General features: G+C 43.2%; 1 protein-coding gene across 1 annotated transcript; it reads left to right on the top strand.

The window, feature by feature from the left end:
• Positions 1-7,850: 7,850 nt before the first annotated feature.
• On the top strand, positions 7,851-8,705 carry LOC102938395 (taste receptor type 2 member 7-like). The gene has a single exon (XM_007057994.4). The coding sequence runs from the start codon at positions 7,851-7,853 to the stop codon at positions 8,703-8,705; it is 855 nt and encodes a 284-aa protein (XP_007058056.4).
• Positions 8,706-23,242: the final 14,537 nt, after the last annotated feature.

Below are 23,242 nucleotides of genomic sequence, written 5' to 3'. Positions count from 1 at the left end.
GTGACCAACACTGAACGCCTTGTCACGATTGTGAACTCTGCTGCCCAGGGGTCACGTGTTACCTGGGGTTCTTTCAACCCAAAGCTCTTGGTAACTTTTACTGTGTGCAAGATGGTGTCAGGAAATAAATCAGGGGAGACACGGCTGTCCAACCGATAGATGGCTGGCACGAACAGGACAACCCAAGAGGGCTTTCACTTAAAGCTAAACTTTACTTAGTCTCAAGCACTTACACACGTCCGCAAAAGGTTAGTAAAACACCCCCAACCCTTGATAATTACCAAAGTTGAGTGTGGCTCTCGAGTGGCTTCCGGTGGCCAAATCTTCGGTCTGCTGGTGGGGACTGCAAAAAGAGTCCAACTACCTCAAACTTTCCCCCCTTATTTATACATTAGTAATAGAATGACATGTCCCTTAAAGAAAACTTGTTAAGTAAGCAGTTTCAATAGTCAAGCAAGAGGTTCCTTCTGATTATTGATTAAGTAGGTGTGGGTTTTTCCAGAGTTTTCAGCCTTGAGGCCCCAACAGACATTCCTGGGGCACATCCTACTCTTTGAAAACGCATGTATCAGCCACTTCAACACAATTCTTATGAGGAAGGACGCGGGATCAAGCTGCCCTTTCTGTGGCACCCAAAACTCCCCCCAGCTCCTGCCTTGGTCAAACTGAGAGAGCTGAATGGCCAATTTACAGCCTGCTGACTTGGCTGCTTTTAGCAATAAGCCATAGTGGTTTCAGGCACTTTACTGGTTTGCCAGAGTCTCCCCATACACACGGAGATCAGAAGCTATACCCCCTTTTCCCTGCCCTTCAAGACCTTTTGAAATGCCATTTCCTGATTGCCCAGGTTGGTGAGCGCACCTAGCAGTTGTCCCTTGTTGTGAGCAACTGCCCAGCCGACCATGCCAACTCCGTGCTCTAGACATGCTCCTGCCTGGAGTAGACAGGAGATGCTGGATCTCCTGGGCCTGCAGTGAGATGAGGTTGGTCCGGCACAGCTTCAGACCTGTTGTAGAAATATGGCATCTATGAAAAGATTGCACAGGAGATGCAGGTGAAGGGATACAACAGGACCAGTAGCAGTGCCTCAAGAAAGCAAAGGAACTGTGGCAGGCATAGCACAGGGCCAGGGAGGACAACAACTGATCTGGTTCTGAGCCACAGACCTGCTGCTTTTACAATAAGCAGCATGGCATAGTTGGCAGAGAGCCCCCCGCAGACCGCTGTAGCTACCTCCAAGGAGCCTGAGCTGCAACTCCCTACTGGGAACGTGTGGCAGAGGGTGAGTGTGGGGGGGGGTCCAGCTATGCAACGAGCCAGGACCTGTTTGAGACTCCACCACAGTCCAGCCAGTCCCACCAGCCGAGCACAGATGAGCCTGATGAAAGGAAGGGACCTCTGGTAAGTGCGTGCATGCATTTTTCTTTACAATTTTTAAATGTAAAGATGGCGCCCAGCCCAAGACCTAAATAGCAGGACACAGGTATCGACTTTTCTTCCTTTTACTCATACGAGTAGAAGTAGTGGTACAATAACCAGATATAGAGTTACCTGCTTTTCATTCCCCTCTAAGTTTTTGGATGGGGGTGCAAGCGGAGCAGTTTGTTTGGTGACACAGGGATGTCCCTTGCATCCTCCTGAGAGATCTTGATGAAACTGTCATGGAGGTACACTGACTCCTCAAGGTTTCTAGGTCTGGCTGACTTATTTCTTCCTGTGTGTTAACACACTTTCCCACGCCACTCTCTGATGACTTTGGCAGGCATCATTGCAGTCAACAGGCGAGAGGCATATAGGTCCAGTCAGCTTTGGGACAGTAGCCGCACCTGTGCTGTCTATGCCTTTGTTACTCTCAGCAGTTACTCCCACCGCCTGTTGAAAATAGTGCCAGTCCTCAGTGCCATTGTCCTGTACTCATTCTCATGCAAACAAGGGGGCCCGGCTCCATCAATGTTTGGATGTGATGGAAGCCCTCGCCCTTCCCCCCCCCCCCCGGCACCCACCACAGGGGAGGCGAGGTGGGGTTCCTGGACCTGAGGTACACGTGCAGTGACGGTGCCCTGTGAGTGTGCTTCCAGGGAGGAGAGGGGGGCCCCCTCCCCTGGAGCTCACTGCTGCCAGCGGGGAGAGGGTTGGGTGAGGACTGTGGAGTTCTCTTCTCTGGCCCCAGCCTTGGGGCAGCCTGCCTGCACCCCAAACGCCCTTTGTAGTGTAGACATGGCCCTAGATTAGCTGCAGAGCATAAAATGGGGGCCTAGTTCGATCAAGCCTATAGGATTCCAACGTGCTCATATATTTCATAACAGAAGTAAGGAAAAGACACAACAAATTTTAAAAAAATCAAACATCACTATTTCAGCAATGTATAAAATATGTATTCCTGCAAATTAATGGCTCTTACCCTAGAGGATAAATGCAGCCTATCCTCCCCCATACAAGCATGGGACTATTAGACTCTTATGACCATCTATAAAAAATGTCTGTCACCCCCTCCTCCTTCAAATTCATATCCCCGGTACCTAAAAGCAAGTAGTTGTGCATTTTTGGTTGATCACATTTTGGCATCAGACTTTCTCTAGTGTAGTGACAATGTAAAGATAACTTGTACATTTCTTTGACTTCAGTGGCACTGCTCCAACTTATACTAGGTATGAATTTTACTCAATATGTCCCACTAGATTTTGTTTTTTCTTCATTTTCCCTGTTCCTTGCCTTCTCGCCATTTTAGTCTTTTTTTCCTTTGGTTTCCTCTGTTTTAGTGTGTCTGTATCCCTTGATCTAACTGTTCTATTATTAATACTTTAAAATTTTTCCCTTCAAGTATGATTTTTCACATCTCCTTTTCTGTTGAAGACACTTCTTCCAGTTATAATTCTGTCTCTTGTCAGGTTGTACGTGTAACACACACACCTCCTGGGTGTGGTGCTCTGTCCCATCTAGTGGCACCGAGACCACTTGGAGAGAGATTAATGAGTCTGCTACCGCCTTAACTAAGGGCTGTGTGGCTTTTATCTCATACAGCAGAGGCTCATCCACTAAGCTCCGGAGATCCCAGGGGACGAGTCCCGCTCACTGACAACCGGAGTGTGTCGGTGTTACACATGTTTTTCCCTTTGGTAATTTTATGTAACTACAATCTACTTTCCCCTAGTCAAGCCTCTCCCATCTTTGTTAATCATTTGTCCTTCCTTTCCTCTGTGTTTTCCTTGTATTACCCAAATATCTTCCCTTCAATTTTCCCATCTCCTGCCTCTCCATCTCTTTCCTGGTCCCCATGTCCTTTCCTTCCTTGGTGGCTCAATTCCTCTGATGACTGGGGACTGTGTGAGATGTCAGATGGAGCCAGTGAAGCCCCTAAAAGGCTGGGGTAGAATTTCTTTTGCTAACCATAGCACTGGGGGGTGAGGGGTGCTGAATGTTTCTCCTCTGAAATGTGGGCTGGTGGGATGGGGAAAATTCTCCTGGGTCTTGTTAGCCTTTGTCCATCCCCCACAGGCTGCAGTCCTGCAGCCAACTATTTCTTCTTATTATTCCCACAGAGCACTCACTGCTGTAGGTGACAAGATAAAGGGCTGATGAAACAGCTGTCAATTTCTGTGCAGCTCCATGTATGAGATTTCTTGCCAGGGAGAAATGGTCATCGATTTCCCCTCTCCAAGTGCTCCAGAGCAGTGGGAAGGGTATTGAAGGAGGCAGAAATGAGAGGGCAGGAAGAGAAATCTATCAAAGAAAAGTTTAACAACCTATGCCTAAATGAAAGGCTATGTGTATTATGGTATATGTTTAGTTGTTTCCTAATACTAGAGTTCATCTGGATTGTTTGTTGTGTACAGATGATGTGCAACTGAGGGATACAAAAATGCTGCCTTATTTGTAGATATTGGCCTTGACATTTAAAGGGGCCCCTCAAAACAGGCTCTGTCCTGCTGTCCTGGGCACTGTTTTGCTCCTGTGATAAACTCCAGGCTTTTTCTAAGCACTTAGTTGAGTAACTTCCCATAAATCTGTGGGTTGTGCCCACAAATTAGATAATTAGGCAAGTGTTATGGATTGCACTTGCAAAAATAGAGGCTGCCTCTGAAAATTAGGCTCACCAAAAATATGTACAAATAGCTTAATAAGAGAGGAGCCCTTTAGAAGAAGGTTAAAGTGAGAATTGAGTTAAGCCCAGAAAATGCCACCACTAACCACGCTCTGTGAAATCCTCTGGTTTGTCTTAGTTAAAGATATACCAGAATGTCCTTCTCAGTCATCTCCAATACTGGAAGTCCCACTAATCTCAAATTCTACAATGAGACTTTTGAAAACACATGGCCCTAAAGCAAGTATGTCAAACTCGTTTGGAAGAGAGGGGTGGATTCCATGTTTAATAATGTATGGGCTAGGATATCAATGCAGAACATCACAGACCCCTCAATCCACAGAGTATCTCTCACTGAGATCAGGGGGATGTTTGTACAGAGAAAAATGGGGAAAATGCTGTTTGTGTAATAAGTGAACTTGCATTTGTTATTTATTGAGCAGTTCATTGTCAGATTCAATATCCCTGTGCAACAATATATCCCCATTTAGGCCACCATTACTTTTGCCCTTTGTTCCTCTTTCTCTGTCTTCGCGCATCTCCACTGTTGTTCTCTCTGCATTTCCTTCCCTGCAGCAACTACCAATTCCCACCATCAAGGGCTTCACTCCCAATCCTTTCCTATTCCATCCACTAAAGTGCTCCACATTGGGTTAGTTAATGTTGACACTGAAGTGCCATCATTTGAGTTTAGAGCTGACACGTCAAGGAGATTAATAGAGGATAGGGGGAGTCCATATGTCTGAGCCATTGCTTCAGGCTGTCTTGCAGACTCAGGGAGACAGCATGACCTCAGTTTACACTCCATTCGCATTTGGAAAGTTCTCTCTGAAGCCATGTGAGAAAGAAACTTACTGTTTTCAAAATGGAAGCTTAGCTGCTACATAACCTGATTATGTCTAAATATATATGTCATGGAGGTATGTTTGACACCCTTCCCCTACAGGAACCATATATATTTGATCACCCATTGACCTTTTATAAATGGGTCATCCTAGAGTGTAGGATCTTTGCACTAGGGCATGTCTCTTGTTATAAGTTTATAGCATCTGGCACAATAACGCTCTGATCTTCAACGAGGTGTCTGAGGGTCACCCATAAAGTAAATATTCATTAATCAGACCAATAAGCGGAGACTAGTCATATACAATTTAAATCGCTAAATATTAAAACTGAGGTGAACCTTTTGACCAACAGTGTGTATTGTGGAGCAGATTCTGATTCAGCTGGGCAAAGGCCTGTTGTGGCAATCATGTCACTCTGTGTTGAGCCATTGCTGCAGTCTGATTAGATTTAAAGGGTTGCTTGAAACAGCATGAACTGCAGCAGTCCAGAGTGAAAACAAAAGTACAAATAATTAAAATAATAATTTTTTCAAAGCTGGAAAAGGGGGGAAAAAAAACCTGAACATGATCACAGTCAGTAAGTTCACAGCGAAGTGGCTAGTAACATTGGCACATCCCCTCATAATATAAATAAGAGACCGGAGTAGGTTATCATTACTGTAATGGAATCTTTCTGAGATTTGCATCCCAGGGCATGCAGCTGGGCCTAACATGATCAACTGCTAAAATTTTCACTAATTCTTTTCAGCTGTGATATACAGGCAGAAGCAGAGGTTGTGCCCCATTTAGATATCAGCTCCTCAGCGTTACAGTGAGACATTTTGCTCTTGGACCTTCACAAGGTGGGCAGGGTTAGGAGACCATGGATTCAGACTTGATAAAATCTTTTTGGTTATTTCAGCAACGGAAATCATTGTATCGTTTGTAGCAAATGGGTTGATAATAGGTGTGGTGTGACTTGCGCTGAGTGGCTCAAAACCAGAAAATTAACTGTGTGTGACATGATCTTGACTAGGTTGGGCATCTCCAGTTTTTCGTACAGTGTGCAATGTTGATCAATAGTGTTCCCTTTATATTACATCAAATGGTGAGTGCAGAGTGTGAATTATGGAGAGCCACCTTTATGGTTTTGTTAGTAAATATTAACCTTTTTAGTCCTGAAAAGCCAAACTGCTGAAAACAGGCTGCATAGAAACAGCTCCTTGCTGGCAGATAGGAAATTGGAGGAAAGAGAAAAAGAAGAAGAGCAAAACAAGGAGTTAAAACAACAAATGGAAGATGTAATTATTTTAAATACCTCCTTGTCTTGTCATTGGCAGGAGACAAGAAATAAAATTGGAGGATTTCAGGAACAAATTAGTCACAAAGCTAAAGAGAAGCTGAGATGGAAAAAACAGGCTGGGAATCTCAAACGGGGAGTACAACAGCAGGTTACAGCAGGACCAAGACTGGAGAGGGGAAAGAAATTTGAAGGCACTGTTTGGATGTATCTAACTACTGCCAATCTCTGGTTTGCCACCTGGCTCAGTGTCTTTTACTGCCTGAAGATTTCCAGTGTCAACTGACCCCTCTTCTTCTGGCTGAAGATGAGACTATCAGGGCTACTAACACAACTACTCGTGGTCTCCTTGCAGGCCTGCTGACGGGGGGAGGGGGGCAAAAGGGGCAATTGCCCAGGGGCTCCGAGCCCCATGCTTTGGGGGGCCCTGTGGGCTGGCACGATTGGCCAGTGCAGTCAGTCCCGGAAGTGACAGATCTGTCACTTCCGCCCCGGGCCCCACACCCTCCTAGGGACAGCCCTAGCCCTGGGGCCTGGAATTGCTGTTGGCAGGCCTGTCTCCTTGCTGGTCTCCTTGATCACTCTGTCCCTTCAGCAGGGGGTGTATGTAGCCAGTATTTAGGCAGCTCAGTAAAGACTACCAGGAAACACGACAGTGAAATGTAGATATAAGGATACTTCCTCCGTTGGCCATATTATTTCATCCATGCTTGGAACGTACATTCACTTCATTATATTTTTTTAATTCATCCATACAATTGTTAGTCACTTCTCTGTGCAAACATATCAAGAGGATGGAAAAAAATGCAAGCAGCTCCAGGGAGGCCAGCACTGAGGCTCATGACAGTGCTGTTACATCTCTGAGCTCTTTCCTTTTATTTTGTATTGTTTATTTTGTGTCATGAGGTCTTTTTTTTTTTATCAAAAACATTTGCTGATGGCAGCCTTTACTTGATATGGTTCTGTGGAGTGACAATGGCTGCTTATCCCTCTGGGCACTGTGTTATCCTGATTTTAGGCAATCCCAAGAGGAAGAAAGCAGCAATGAGGGCTCTAAACCATGCCAAGAGCAGGCTGACAGAGGAGACTCCATAAAATCTCCCATGACTGGAACCCACAGAAAGAGAGCCATGGCTGAATTGTGCGATAGGAGCAACTTATGACTGGTATCTAGGGCTGCCCCAAATAGAATGAATAGTAGTAGTCTAATCTGAAAATGAAGGAGCAATAATTAAAATCAATAATAAAAATCAGGAAAGAAGATCAATAGAAAAAAGTCTGTGAAGCAGGTCACAGACAGTCACTGCTCATAAATGAGGAAGTGGATATACAAATAAAATGCATGAGAAAGGAGTAGATCATCACAAACGTAATAGAATCTTTCTGAGATTTGCATCCCAACAAACAAAGCTGAGTCTTCCAAGTTCAACAGCTGAAAACATCTCCCATCTCACTTTCGGCTGCGATACAAAGGCAGGACAGTGCAGGCCCCAATAAGATACCGGAAGCCTGGCACTTTAATGAAGAGCTTCAGAAGCTGGGCAAGCATTAGTGACCACAGGCAGAACCATGTTTCCTGCGATTATTATTGGTTTTGATCATTTTAGGAATTGAGTTCATTACAGGGACTATAGAAAATGGATTGATGATCATTGTGAATTGCACTGAGTGGATCAGATGCAGAAAACTGACCTGTTGTGACATTATCCTGACTAGCCTGGGCATCTCCACATTTTTCCTACAGAGGACAATATTCATTAACAATATCTTCTTTGCATTATCTCCAGTGTTGAATGGACAGTGTGATATATGGAGAAACCTCTATTTTCTTTGGATGTATCTAAATACTCTCAGCCTCTGGTTTGCTACCTGGCTCAGTGTCTTCTACTGCGTGAAGATTGCCAACTTCAGCCAACCTCTCTTCCTCTGGCTGAAGCAGAGAATATCAGGGCTAATGCCACAGCTACTCATGGGCTCCTTGCTGGTCTCCTTGGTCACCTGTCTCCCTTCAGCCAATGTCATAGATAGAAAGTACATAGACAATTCAACGAATAATCTGTCAGGAAACACCAGAGTGGAATGTAGACATAATTCATCTTCTGGCCTTGTTATTTTGTACATGCTTGGATATTCCTTTCCTTTCTTTATATTTGTTGTTTCCGCCGTACTGTTAATCACTTCTCTGTGGAGACACACCAGTAGGATGGAGAAAAACACAAACCTCTCCAGTGACACCATTACTGAGGCTCATGTCAGTGTAATTAGAGGTCTGATTGCTTTCATTTTCTTCTGCATTTCTTATTTTGTGGCAATAGTGCCATTTTTATTAAAAGTATTTGCCCTGAGCAATCTCTATTTCAGATGGTTCTGTGTAGTGATAATGGCTGCTTATCCTTCTGGGCACTCTGTTATCCTGATTCTGGGTAACTCCAAACTGAAGAGGGTAGCAGTGAGGGCTTTGAACTATGCAAAGTTCTGGCTGAGAGATGAGGCTTCATAAAACCACTCATGATCAAACTCCACAAAAACAGCCCCTTCCTCCCTTCTATTCATGAAATAATTTCCCCCCACCACAGAATGCACTAAAATTAGAAGATTTCCCTCCAGAGCTTTGCTTCATGTGGATAGCAGTAGAGGACAATGTTAAACTTAGATTGACATGATTCTTTTTATCTACATGTCTGTGAATTAATAACTCATAGAAGTGGAGGGCAAACTCCATTCAATCGTAAGCTACATTGCCTGAGTCTGAGGAGTGGAAGAACCCTTGAACTGGTGCACATATCCAGTCATACCAGGGTCTTATGGTGAGAGATATCGACTGGATTGTCCATGGCCAAGCTATGAGATCTGCAGAATACCAGATGCTTGTAAGGACCTCTGATGAAGAACATCACATTAACAAATGAAAAGATGACCTAGAGGGTCTACCCTGTTGTTAAGAAAGGTGCTAGAGGCTGCCACCAGGTAAGCCTTTGCTCCAAAGACAATGACAGACCAAGTTAAAGTCAATGGGTGTGCCAAGCATTCTTTCAACCTCTACAGAAAGAACATTTAAGTCCCTTTATGTAGTAGAGACAGTTACAAACAATGGAGGGACTGTCCAAGGCATATGGCTGGTCAGAGCTAAGCTGCAAAGACTGAAGGGCTTCCCCGATTGCAAACACAGGGCTTAGGATATTGGTTCATGTGCTAGGGGCACAAAGCCAGGAGAAAGCCTGGAGAAGCAGTTGTGAATATGATTCTGAGAGGAAGCAGATGGCCACTGCTTTTGGGGCACAGCAGTTGCTGGAGTGGCAGACTTGGGGAATTTTGAGCCAGGAAACTTCCTGAAGTTGTTTGTTTCTACTGTGCTCAGGAATACAGGAATGTGTATAAACTTCTGTAAATAAACAAGGTTACACTGAAAAATATCACCCAGCTCGTATCATCAATTTCTCATCCTAATGGAAACAACCTGGCAAGGCCCTGAATATTGGCTAACTGCTCATGCCAATGGGGGAACACTGGTATTAGTTGCAGGAGAGAGCTTCCAAAGAGAGAAATTATGAGCTGGTATTCCTGCTGACCCCCGTGGGAACAGATAACGAAGGTGCTCCCAAAAATCAAAGCAAATCAATATCAAACTGGGATTTAATGCTGGCCAAAAGAAATGAAAACAAAAGCTGGAGATGTCCCAGAAGGAACTAAAAAGACTTAAAGGAAGAGCTGGAGAGATTTCAAAAGTAATTAAAGCAACATTTGGGGGTTTCCTAGGTAGGACTGAGAAATAACTGGCAGTCTTAAATAGTAAAACTTAGTTGGAGCAGTGGCTAGAAAATTCCCAGTCTGGATGTAAGGAACAAAAAAGTAACCTCGAGAAGGAATTAAAAGTGTTGCAGACCCCTGTGGATGTCAACTTCCTGGCTGAGGAATGAGGGCAGCCAGAGAATTGGCTAAGACAGAACACTTTACAGTACTTTTCTTCCCCATTTGTAACCCACAGAGACCCAGTAGGGAGAGGTCAGCTTGTTCCAGCTCAAGTAATACAAATGTCCATTATCTTTGAGGGAGGAAATCCTGGGGGGAGGGGGGAATTGGCTCAGTTGTACATCATAGCCTAATCGAATGGATGGAGAGATGAAGAGAGTGGCAGCTTTCTGGAAGCCAACTTGAGTGGCCAGCTCTGATGGTGCTGCAGAATTCACTCCAGAAAACAGACTGTATAGTTCAGATTTGGAACAAGCTCTTGACATGCAGTGTGGAGCCAGCCATTAGTCTGAGCTGGCCAGGGCACAGCTAAGGGCTAGAAGGAGAAGAAAAGAAGAGCACCCAGCTCAACAGACAGAGAACCTGAGGAGACTTGTGTTCCAGATTCCAGATTTGAATGAGGACTTCCAGGACAAACTAGTAATGGACCAATTTATAGAAGCTCAGCTGAACTTCAACATGCAGCTCAAAGTCAGCAAAAGGAGACCAATGACACTTTGTGAGTCTGTGGAATTTGCCACAGTCTCTTAGAAGCAGCCCACCAGAAAAGAAAGTAGCCACCAATGGGGAAGACGGAAGCTGATCCCCATGAGCTGTGTAAGTACAGATCTGTGTGTAATTTACACAGTGGAACCGGTAATTCTAATTTGTTCATGACACTTTTTATGCATTGGAAACATTATTAAATGTGATTTGCAAAACAAGGGGTATTGGCAATGAGGCAAACATTAAGGGAAGCAGTTTAGTTAAATGCTGGTGCTGAAAAAGTTAGGTCACAAAAAGAAGGATTGTTATAAACATAAGGCTGGACAGTACAGAGGATCACAAATGTTTAGTGAAAGTCCCCATTGACAAATGAGGGAACATCAAGCTGGAGGGGCAAAGCTTGAAGGTACAAGGATCAGCCCCATAGTCTTTGTTTAGATCTTGGCAGTTAAACAACGGTAAAAGGAGTTTAGCTATTGAATGCTAAAAAGATCTAACTGGTCTCAAATAGAGACAGGGACTGGGGAACAGGCAACTGTCCAAAAATTGAGAAAACTGGGTTTGAAAAGTAAATCTCTGGAATTGAGCAAGAAGTCTGGGTAGTCAAGATAGCGGATGAGCTAATAAGTGGTTTGGATTCCATTATAGCCAATAACTGCATAAGAAATGCCAAAAAAAAAAAAAAGTGTGGCCCAAGTGAAACAAATTATTTCTGGACAATGGATTTGAAATGAACAAGTTGTCCTCCTGCCTCCTGGACAACAGCTGCTTGTTGTTTTAGCTTTCCAGCAAGGGAAGGATGGGGAGTGGTTTGAAACCTGCTTGTGAAACCCAGCGTCTCAGAGGAATTTTAGTTGGTAAAGTTCTTGTGATTTCTGTCTGTTCACTGAATGTTTCTAACAAACAGCAAATGGTAAAAGCAGGAATTTCAAGTGAAAAAGGAAAACAGGGGCTGTGCAGAACTGCCCCTTTCTTCAGACACTCACAGATGGGCAGAGTTTTGTGGGGCTCTGCTGCTATTATAGAAAGTTCAATTGTGAGTTCACCAATATCAGGAAACATTGCATTGGCTGAGTGAGAAAACAGAACCATTTCAGTGGTCGACAGAGTGTGATTTGGCATTTACAGACTTGACTGCTCCTCTCATAGCCTGTTCATGTTTCAAAACCCCTTTCATGCTGCACACGGATACTAATGTTCACAGATTGGCAGTCGTATTGACACAAGAATATAAGGACCATCTGAGAAGGTGCCAGGGGAACAGAATTTCAGCTTGGCTGTCCCGGAAACTGAAAGTGTAGCTGTGGAAGTTGAGGCTGGGAGAATTGTGACACTAATGAATTCCATATTAGATAGAATAGGAGAAGTCTGTCACAATTTAGAGACTCCTCGGAAACTCGTGAAATGCTAACTGAGTCTGAGTCATGAAATCCATTTAATCTTGTTGTTTGTAACCGAGAACTGCTTGTATCCATCTGCCTGCTAAACGCTGGCCAGAGGCTTAAGAAAAAATAGTTGATCTGAAACTCCCTCTCATGTTCAGAATTGTTAGTTGACTAGTTCTGGCTCATTTCATAGCACCTCAACACAGCAATAATTTCCGATCACCTCATAATAGCGTGGAAAATAGCTTATCTTGCCACTTCATGTAGTGTTTAGTTTGTGAAAGTTTTAATAACAAAACAGTGTTGTGGTTCTCAGAAGTGATGCAGCATTAGGATTTGTACACAAGGTGTTGCTTTATATCTGACATCTCCACTGGATAAATGTGAATGATTTATACAACTTAATATCGAAGACTATCAAGCGCTTACTCACTCTAGTGACGAATAACAACAATTGCAGGTTCTCTTTATAGTACAATTATTTCATTCTGATGAGACCAAATTTCTGCCCTCAATTACAGTAGTGTAAATATGGAGTATCTTCACTGAAATCAGTGGAGTTATTCCAGATTTACATCGATAACTGAAGCAGAATCTGGTTCAATGCCTTTAAATTGGGGACTTTACTTTGCTGGTCAAAAGTATATGGTTAATGATTTCTGTATTCTGTAACAGTGGGAGAGCGTGACTAAATAAATGAATATATCCTGAAAGAGCCATCGAAGATTGTCTTGGCTGGTTCTCCTTGATTGTGGGGTTTTTGAACTCCTAGTTAGAATGGCAATGATTCTTCAGTTATATTTTCCATCGTTACTGAGCAGTGTTTTGGGTGGCACAACAAGATTTTTATATTTCCTTTTTGGTTTTTAAAGGGCTGCTTCCAAAAGTGAAGTCCAATACAAATAAAATCTCTTCCATGGACTGAGCTGATCGTTGACTTAATTCCGAGGTTTTTGAACTGTGGTGGTAGCTCCCAAAGAGAGTCTCTGAAGCCTTTCTGTGAGGTCTGCAAAGTGCCTTGATTTTCCCCGATCTCATCAAATATATTTAATGTTTTGTACAATATAAGGGCCAAGCCCTGCATATGCTCAACACCTCCGGTGATGTTCTAACGGCCCTCAACTCTGAGTGAAGTCCTTGGCAGCTTAGGGTGCTCAGCACCTCACAAGAGTGGACCCTAAATCTTGGAAACACATTTGACAGTAAGGGCACTGTTTTATTCCCCCCTTAAAATTAATAAGGGAACGATGATTTCTCAGGAAGTTGGAGAACTCATTGACTCTTATGTCACTTCTGTAAGAAGACTGTTAGAATAGAAAAGCAGAAAGAGGAAAATCATTAAAGCTTGTATGATAGTTACAACTTTGTCAGCCTTTAACTCAGGGGTGGGCAAACTACAGCCCATGGGCCGGATCCAGCCTGCCAGCTATTTTCATCCAGCCGGGGAGCAGGGTCAGGGTTGCTCCACACGACTTCCGGAAGCAGTGGCATGGCCCCACTCTGGCAGAAGAAGGGACATGCCACTGCTTCCGGGAGCTGCTTGAGGTAAGCGCCGCCTGGACCCTGCATCCCTAAGCCTCTCCCCGCACCCCAACCCCCGACCCCTGCCCTGATCCCCCTCCCACCCTCTGAACCACTCGGTCCCAGCCCAGAGCACCCTCCTACACCCCAAACTCCTCATCCCCAGCCCCACCCCAGAGCCCGCACCCCCATCTGTAGCCCTCACCTGTCCCCACTCCCCAGTCCAGAGTCCCCTCCCGTACCCTGAACTCCTCATTTCTGGCCCCCCCCCCAGAGCCCTCGACCCCACCCTGGAGCCCTCACCCCCTCCCGCACCCCAACCCCAATTTTGTGAGGATTCATGGCCCGCCATACAATTTCTATTCCCAGATGTGGCCCTCGGGCCAAAAAGTTTGCCCACCCCTGCTTTAACTTCTCGAGGCTCATGCCAGCAGAGGGAGCAAGAAGAGAGCCTGTCTTGGGACTGATTATCCACATTGTTGGAAATTCTTCTGGAAAATAGTCTGGAAATTCTGTGTTGCCAGCACTCGTGATGATATTGTGAGTATTGCAATGTTGGGCCATTTCTGGGGGTGCTCACAATCTTGCAAAGAACTACAGGCATCTCAGGAATTTTCCATGAGTGGGATGCACTTCCCCACTTTGGCCTCTAGCGGATGCTGTTACCACTTGTGCTTCAGTACCGGAGTGCCCCTGTGCACTCTGAGCAGGGCAGAGCCATGGAGTGAGTACAACACATTAGAGGTGCCACCTTCTCAAGTTCATCAGCAGCAGACTTGGCCCCTCCCACCATGGTCCAGGAACCCTCCTGTCTCTGCAGGCTGGAGACAGATGGCAGCTGCAGGAGCCTTCCAGGAGGGAAGCAGGGCTGGGGAAGAGGGGGGACTGCTGAGATGGGGTATGCGGGAGAGGCAGGGGAAGAGCCAGCATACCTTGGAATGCTAGCGTAGCGGGGAGCTGGGGAACAGGTACACGGGATCAGGATGGGGTCAGGGAGCAGGGGGCTGCATATTTGTATGTACATGTTTATATGCATTTAGGTGTGAATTGTCACGCACACAGGTAGGAGGAGGGGTGTACAAAATCCAGATACAAAATACAAATTTAGCCAAGCTAAAATACATGCTCCTTGTGGCAGATGTCCAATGCAGTACTAAATAAGGCAGGAATATGGTTATTGGACAGAAGGGATTAGAAAAGGATTTCAAGGATGGCATCCCTTAAGCAAGCTGAGGAAGGGGGTTTTGAGGCTCCTATGTCTAGTACAGTGGACTGTTTTTTCTAGCCTCCCTCTTAAGGGAGCAAAGGAAGTGGGGTTTGGGCTCCTACATTTCGTACAGCAGGAAGCTAACCCTCCTCTTTTTACTAGCCCCCCTTTAAGGGAGCAGAGGAAGTGGGATTCAGGGTTCCTACATCTGGTAACCCTTTTATAGCCCCCTTTAGCCTCATACAAGAGGAGGATGGTGAGATTCCAGTAATGGGATGTCTGGGACCAAATTGGAGATTATGAAAAAATAATTAATAAATAATGATGACCAGCACTGTACAATTTATTGCTGGGGACTCTCAGATATTTTAAGTGAATAAAGTTGCAGCCTAATTAAACCACATCCATTGCCTGGCTGGACAATTGCATTGCTTGTTCCTTTTAGATCATTCTGCTGGGTTATCAGTCACTCACCTTTCACCAGCACTAAATTCTCTACAAAGAATATAAAAATATTTGCTACAAGATGGCTTATTTTCAGAGGTGTTGAGCACCCCCATCTCCCACTGACTTTAATAGGTGCTGGAGGTAATTAGCACCACTGAAAATTGGGCCAGTCCTGTTAGATATACAGAGCTTGTGCTGCAGTTTTCCAATTCAAAGTGTTATGCTCTGAAAGGTTTTATAGAATCATAGAATATCAGGGTTGGAAGGGACCTCAGGAGGTCATCTAGTCCAACCCCCTACTCAAAGCAGGACCAATCCCCAACTAAATCATCCCAGCCAGGGCTTTGTCAAGCCTGACCTTAAAAATATCTAAGGAAGGAGATTCCACCACCTCCCTAGGTAACGCATTCCAGTGTTTCACCACTCTCTTAGTGAAAAAGTTTTTCCTAATATCCAACCTAAACCTCCCCCACTGCAACTTGAGACCATAGCTCCTTGTTCTATCATCAGCTACCACTGAGAACAGTCTAGATCCATCCTCTTTGGAACCCCCTTTCAGGTAGTTGAAAGCAGCTATCAAATCCCCCCTCGTGCTTCTCTTCCGCAGACTAAACAATCCCAGTTCCCTCAGCCTCTCCTCATAAGTCATGTGTTTCAGTCCCCTAATCATTTTTGTTGCCCTCCGCTGGACTCTTTCCAATTTTTCCACATCCTTCTTGTAGTGTGGGGCCCAAAACTGGACACAGTACTCCAGATGAGGCCTCACCAATGTCGAATAGAGGGGAACGATCACGTCCCTCAATCTGCTGGCAATGCCCCTACATATACATCCCAAAATGCCATTGGCCTTCTTGGCAACAAGGGCACACTGTTGACTCATATCCAGCTTCTCGTCCACTGTCACCCCTACGTCCTGTTCTGCAGAACTGCTGCTGCGCCATTCGGTCCCTAGTCTGTAGCGGTGCATGGGATTCTTCTGTCCTAAGTGCAGGACTCTGCACTTGTCCTTGTTGAACCTCATCAGATTTCTTTTGGCCCAGTCCTCTAATTTGTCTAGGGCCCTCTGTATCCTATCCCTACCCTCCAGCGTATCTACCTCTCCTCCCAGTTTAGTGTCATCTGCAAACTTGCTGAGGGTGCAATCCCCACCATCCACCAGGTCATTTATGAAGATATTGAACAAAACCGGCCCCAGGACCGACCCTTGGGGCACTTCACTTGATACCGGCTGCCAACTAGACATGGAGCTATTGATCACTACCCGTTGAGCCCGACAATCTAGCCAACTTTCTATCCACCTTATAGTCCATTCATCCAGCCCATACTTCTTTAACTTGCTGGCAAAAATACTGTGGGAGACCGTGTCAAAAACTTTGCTAAAGTCAAGGAACAACACGTCCACTGCTTTCCCCGCATCCACAGAGCCAGTTATCTCGTCATAGAAGGCAACTAAATCAGTCAGGCATGACTTGCCCTTGGTGAATCCATGCTAACTGTTCCTGATCACTTTCCTCTCCTCTAAGTGCTTCAGAACTGAACTTGTCAATTGCAGCTGTAGTATCAATATAATCCCACAAGTGTACTGAGCCTTGTACAAATATTTGTAAAGGTCATCTTGGTCTATTTACAGTGTATGACCTCTTAGACAATTGCTTTCTTGTTCTCCTGATTCCTGGCAGAGACATTTTGTTGTCTCATATCAATTCTCGGCACTGCTGATGTGTCCCAAAGCTGCAAGAGGCCAAGCCTTAAAATACTGGAACAGATGCTCAGGAATTCTGTCCTTGACTCTGTCTACTTCTGCTGTGCACAAGCTTTTTCTTCTAGAAACTTTTCCATCTCATTTCTGCACAAATTAACTCTGTTTTGTTCACCTTTTATACATTAACAGATGGCAAAATAAGAAGCTTCTCTGTTGGGAAGATACAATAAAAATCAATCCAGATTCTCTTAAACATTTGTACTGCTTGAAATGTGGAGAGACTTTTTTTTTTGCATTGCAAATATGTATAGTGTTTGAACTGTATGTTGAACTTGCTGTATGTTGTTCCAAATGCTCCAGCTGTTTTTCTCTCTATTTATATATTCCAAGGCCAGAAGGGACCATTGTGACCACCTAGTCTGACCTCCTGTATAACACAGGCCATAGAACTTCCACAAAATAATTTCTAGAGCATCTCTTTTAGAAAAACATCCCATCTTGATTTAAAAATTGTCAGTGATGGAGAATTCACCATGACCCTTGGTAAATTGTTCCGGTGGTTAATTACTCCCACTGCTAAAAAATTACACCTTCGTTCCAGTCTGAATTTGTCTAGCTTTGTCTTCCAACTACTGGATCATGTTTTACCTTTCTCTGCTAGGCTGAAGAGCCCATTATTAAATATTCTCAATGTGTAGATACTTACAGACTGTAATCAAGTCACTCCTTAACCGTCTCTTTGTTAAACTAACTAGATTGAGCTCCTTGACTCATTCACTATAAGGCATGTTTTCTAATTCTTTAATCAATCTTGTGGCTCATCTCTGAACCCTCTCCAATTTATCAACATCCTTCTTGAACTGGACACAGTTTGTCATCAACAGTTGACCAGTGCTAAACACAGAAGTAAAATAAACTCTCTACTCCTACTCAATTCCTGTTTTTGCATCCTAGAATTGGATTAGCTCTTTTGGCCATAGCATAACGCTGGGAGCTCATGTTCAGCAGATTATCCCCCACAACCCCCAAATCTTCTTCAGAGTCATTACCTTCCAGGAGAAAGTCCCCCATCCTATAAGTATGGCCTACTTTCTTTGCTCCTAGATGTATAAGCCAAAGTGTATAAGGCTTAGCCAAAGATCTTAGCAGCAGAGGCAGCCATAAACTGGGAAATGTATGGTTACATCCTTACACTCCAAACTAGTCACATTGAAATAAGGTGCTATTGGGCTATTAGGAATACAATCCTGTCCTGATAATGCCTATCACCTCCAGAGAAAGGGAAGTGCCTAGAAGATGTAAAAGGAAACTTAGTTTGATGGGATCCAGTCTGGCAAAAACTCATTTATCAATAGCTGGGATGTGAAATCCTCATTTCTTTGTTGTTTTATCACTGTAGTCCCCATTTCCCTATTCTTTGTCTGAATAATCTCTGTCTGGTTCTGTGATTTTCTCTCTGCTGTATAAATAATTTTGTTGGGTGTTAACCAATTATACCCCACCACCTTAATTGGTTAAATAATCATGTTACAATATGTTAGGATTGGTTAGTTAAATTTCAGTAAAATGATTGGTTAAAGTATAGCTAAGCAGAACTCAAGTTTTACTATATTGTCTGCAGTCAGTCAGGAAGAAAGGCGGGGGAGAATGGAAACAGGGAATGAGGGTGGGGGAATTGGTATCATGTTTTGCTAAGGGGGGGGAATGGGAACAGGGACACAGGCAAAGCTCTGTGGTGTCAGAGCTAGGAAGGAAATTGGAATCATTGCTTGCTGGAAGTTCACCCCAATAAACATCAAATTGTTTACACCTTCGGACTTCGGGTATTGTTGCTCTCTGTGCATGCGAGAAGGATCAGGGAAGTAAGAGGGTGAAGGAATAAGCACTCTAACAGAATACATGTTGTTTGCTTGTGCCGAGTTTACCAAATGATCCAGATAGCTTTGAATCAGTGAGCTGTCCTCTTCATTATTTACCACTCTCCCAATTTTTGTGTTATCTGCAAACTTTATCAGTGATGATATTATGTTTTCTTCCAGGTCATTGATAAAAATGTTAAATAGCATACAGCCAAGAATGGATCCCTGCAGGACTCCACTGAAAACACACCTGCTTGATGACAATTCCCTGATTACAGTTAGAAGGCTTGTACTGCAGCTTACCAATTCAAAATGTTATGCTTTGAAGGGTTTGAATTGAACGAGTCAGTTGCAGCTATAATATCAATATTAGCCTGCATTGAGCCTTCTACAAACATTTGTCATCCCGGTCAGCCAGTTTTTAATTCATTTAATGATGCCATGTTAATTCTATATCATGATAGTTTTTTAATCAAAATGTTGTGTGGTGTCAAGTCAAACACCTAATAGAAGTTTATTATGTCAGCACTATAATCTTTGTCAGCCAAATTTATAATCTCATAAAAAAAATCAAGTAAGTTTGACAGGATCTATTTTCCATAAATCTATGTTGATTTGTATTAATTACATTACCTGCCTTTAATTCTTTATTAAGCAAGTCCCAGATCAGCAGGTCCATTATTTTGCCTGGGATTGATATCAGGCTGACAGGCTGATAATTACCAGGTCATTCCGTTTATCTTTTTGAAAAATTAGCACAACATTAGCTTTCATCCAATCTTCTGGAACTTCCCCAGTGCCCTAAGACCTACGGAAAATCAGCATTAATATTCCAGCTTGCTCTTCAGCCATCTCTTTGAAAAAAAACTTGTATGCAAGTTTGCTGATTTAAAAAAGATCCAGCTTTAGTAGTTTCCGTTTAATATCCTCCAGAGATACTAGTGGAATGGAAAGTGTGTTATCAGTACCATATGATGAAACTATATCATCTGTTTTTCCCCAAATACAGAACAGAAATATGTGTTGAACTCTTCTACTTTTTGTTCATTATTATTGATAATTCTACCATTTCTATCTACTAATGGACTAATACCATTGTTTCAGGTTTCTTTTGTTCCTAATATCTTAAAAAACCCACCCTCCTTATTTTCCTTAACTCTGCTCTCCATAGATTTCTCCTTTACTTCCTTTATCAATGTTCTGTAATTCCTGACTTCTGATTCATATTCATTACTATCAACTTCCCCTTTCTTCCATTTGTTATATATATAAAATCTGCTTTAATTTTCCCTCTAAACCAGGTCAGTTTTTTAACTAGTACAACCTTTTCCCTCGATTGTGGCTTTTTGGGCTTCCTAGTAAGGTGTTATTAAGTTATTTCCATTTATCATTCACATTTTTCTGATTAACTTTTTCCTTCCTGCTGATTTGGCTCATAATTATTTTCAGTTTTGTAAAATTGGCCCTACTAAAGCATTAAGTGTATATTATATATATATATATATATATATATATATATATATATATATATATATATATATATATATATTAGTGGTTTGGACTTTATTCTACTTGCACATTATAAATGTGTTCATGTCATGATCACTTGTACCTAAGCTACGATTAATTTTTAGTTCTGTGATCAGTTCCTCTTTATCTGTTAAGACAACGTCTAATAAAGAATACCCCTGTGTTCGCTGTAACAGTTTTTGAGTTAGGAAATTGTTATCTATAACGTTTAGAAATTCCAAAGATATTTAGTACCGGCAGCATGAGACCTCCTGCATATATCGCTCAAATTGAAGTGTCCCATAATCATGCGAGCTTTTCCCCCGCTATGCTTTATAGATAACGTGTAAGGAGGTGGTCATTCTGTTCCCTCATATGATCTGGTGGTCTGTAGCAGACACCAACTAATACCCCATCTTGTGCTTTATCTGTGAGGAGATTGAGCCATAAGCATTCAAGATCATTTTCTTCTCAGTTATCGGAGACTCAGAAACAGCTAATGCCATTTTGACATCAGGTATAACCTCAGAGTTACGAAGACCAAAGTTATGAACTGACCAGTCACACACCTCATTTGGAACTGGATGTATGCAATCAGGCAGCAGAGACAAAAGAGAGCAAATACTGTGTACGTTTAACTACTAAAAAAATAAAGGGAAAATTTAAAATAAACAATTTCAGACAAGAGTGTATTGCAGAGATAACACTTACTGCTCTGGTGAGTGACCTCCTCTTTCCCATGGTCAGGGTAAGTACTAACCACTTGCAGAACTAAATGCTTAAGTCAGTTCTTCAATTTAGCTTGCCTTCATTGATTTCTGTACACTCACTCTCTCTCTCACACACCCACACATATACAATCATAAATGAGTACTCTTGTAAACTAAACAAGTTATTTTACTTAACGTCCTGTAATGCAGGAAGCGATGACTATTGTTTCTATTTTTAAATACTTGGGTGCTTCTTGAGGAAGACTATTTAATAACCAAGACAGATAATAAATGCATTTAGAATATTTAGAGAAAGGAAACACAAAAGGGGGACAAACAAAGATAAAGCAAATTAATTTAAAATGAATAAAAAACAAGAATGCGGCATAGATATGTTTGTCAGCACTTTTATGGCCAGAAGAGTGACAGCATTACTAGTAGCAAAGATGTCAATGTAAAGTCTAAATTCTTGAACCTAGGCCTGCAGAACTGCTAGATAGAAAACTGTGCTGCCACACAGCAGTAGCAATAACTAGCTTGCACTCCACCTCCCAGGATGTGGTGGACACAGACCATGTGAAGTCCCACCTCAAGGGGTCTGATAGGCAGCAGCCTCATTGCTCCTGATTGGCTCCCTGCCCTATTTAAACCCAAGAGGCAGTTGAGAAACTGTTCAGACAACAGGGTGGGTCTTCTGCAGCTGCCATATTCATTCCTGCTTGTGAACTCCTGCCTTGGTCCTTGCCTTGTTTTGGACCTCACCACCTGACGTAGACCCTAAAAGCTGACTTTGACTTTGATCCTTGGTATTAACATTGGCCTGGAACTTCTCCACTACTCAGTCTCAGGTTTGCCCTGCTCTGATCCTTGGCCCTGATTGCTCTTCTCAGGAATCTGACAGTCAAATTGTGAAACACATGGCCATAGACTCCAAAGCCTTTCCTGCATAATAAAAACAGTGAGATCATGTCTCACTGAAAAGTACACCCAGGAGGCAAGAGAAGATACTTTCAGTATTCAACTTATAAATTGTGGAAAAACCTCCCGAGTTCCTGTATTTGGCTTCCAGGATCACTTGCATTGTCACTAGGTGGCATATTGGTCTGAATTTTCAGAAAAAATGTTCACACAATTACCATGATTTTGCACACAGTCAAACTGCACATGCAAATGGTTAGTTACACATGAAACTGGTCATTTGCCCATGCAATTACTGTAATTGTGAGTACAGTCATGGTAATTGACTTGTGTCCAAAAATTAGGTCTACAACTGTGCATGTATTTTTTGAAAATTTAGCTCCTTGTGTATAATACAGTGGATTGTCCAGTGTTTAGATACTATGGGGAGGATGAAAGCTATAGAAAAAAGTCTAATATGGAGAGAGATGGAAGAGACAGAGGGTTGTCTATATCTGACTGCCAATGTTCCACACACTGAGTCCTTATATTTGAAGTAGGTGAAGGGCAGGATATATGCCTATATACCAGTACGTCGTTGAACCTACTATCTGGTGCTCCAGAATCTCAGATTTCGTTAAAAAACAAAGGAAGTCTCAGGCTGTTACAGTTGTGAAAAAACACTCAGTTCTGAATTTTGAGGTTAACTGACACAGAGATGTATGCCGAGAGCCTGGAATGAGAAGTCTTAGAGGTATGAACTGCCCCAACATGTTAACTCAGATGCCTAGTGTTGATAATATATATGCCAGCTTTGTTAAATTTCAGGAATAGAGAGTGTGGCTCACAGTTCCACACAACTCACTATGTGAGAGATGTCTTATTTTGGTACCACAAATAGATGGTGTGTGGGAGATACCACCACTCATTCTCCCCCCGCCCCCTTAAGATGGAACCAAGCCCTGCCATCTTATTTTGCGGGAGAAACTTGGAAGAGTACCATGACCATACCCCATCAGTTTGATTCCTGGTGAGGAGAATTCATGAAAGAGACATTCAATAGCACAGTTGAGAAACACTAATCCCCTCTCACTCATTTCTTTCCCTTTCTGTTCTCTTATACTTTTTTGTCATTCTGTGAGGAGGCTGTTGTATGCTGAGACAGTGCCTGGTTCATCTATGGGCAGCCACAGTGTGACAGGGTGTACAGACCACACAATTGCCAGACAAGGGTTAAGGAACTGCTCTGGGTGAGAGCAGTCCCGCTGTGTTGCCCCTGAAAGGCATGTCAGGCCTGGAGGGAGGATGTAACAAGGAGAAGCCCAGCTCAGTTGGTGGCAGACTG

Source organism: Chelonia mydas, chromosome 3, assembly GCF_015237465.2.
Source record: "Chelonia mydas isolate rCheMyd1 chromosome 3, rCheMyd1.pri.v2, whole genome shotgun sequence".
NCBI lineage: Eukaryota > Metazoa > Chordata > Testudines > Cheloniidae > Chelonia > Chelonia mydas.
Note: the sequence above shows the minus strand (reverse complement) of the source record. Positions and strands in the feature narration are given on the sequence as shown.

Excerpts from the sequence above, each read along its gene's own strand:
- LOC102938395 (XM_007057994.4), top strand. The coding sequence starts at position 7,851 with ATGATCATTGTGAATTGCACTGAGTGGATCAGATGCAGAAAACTGACC.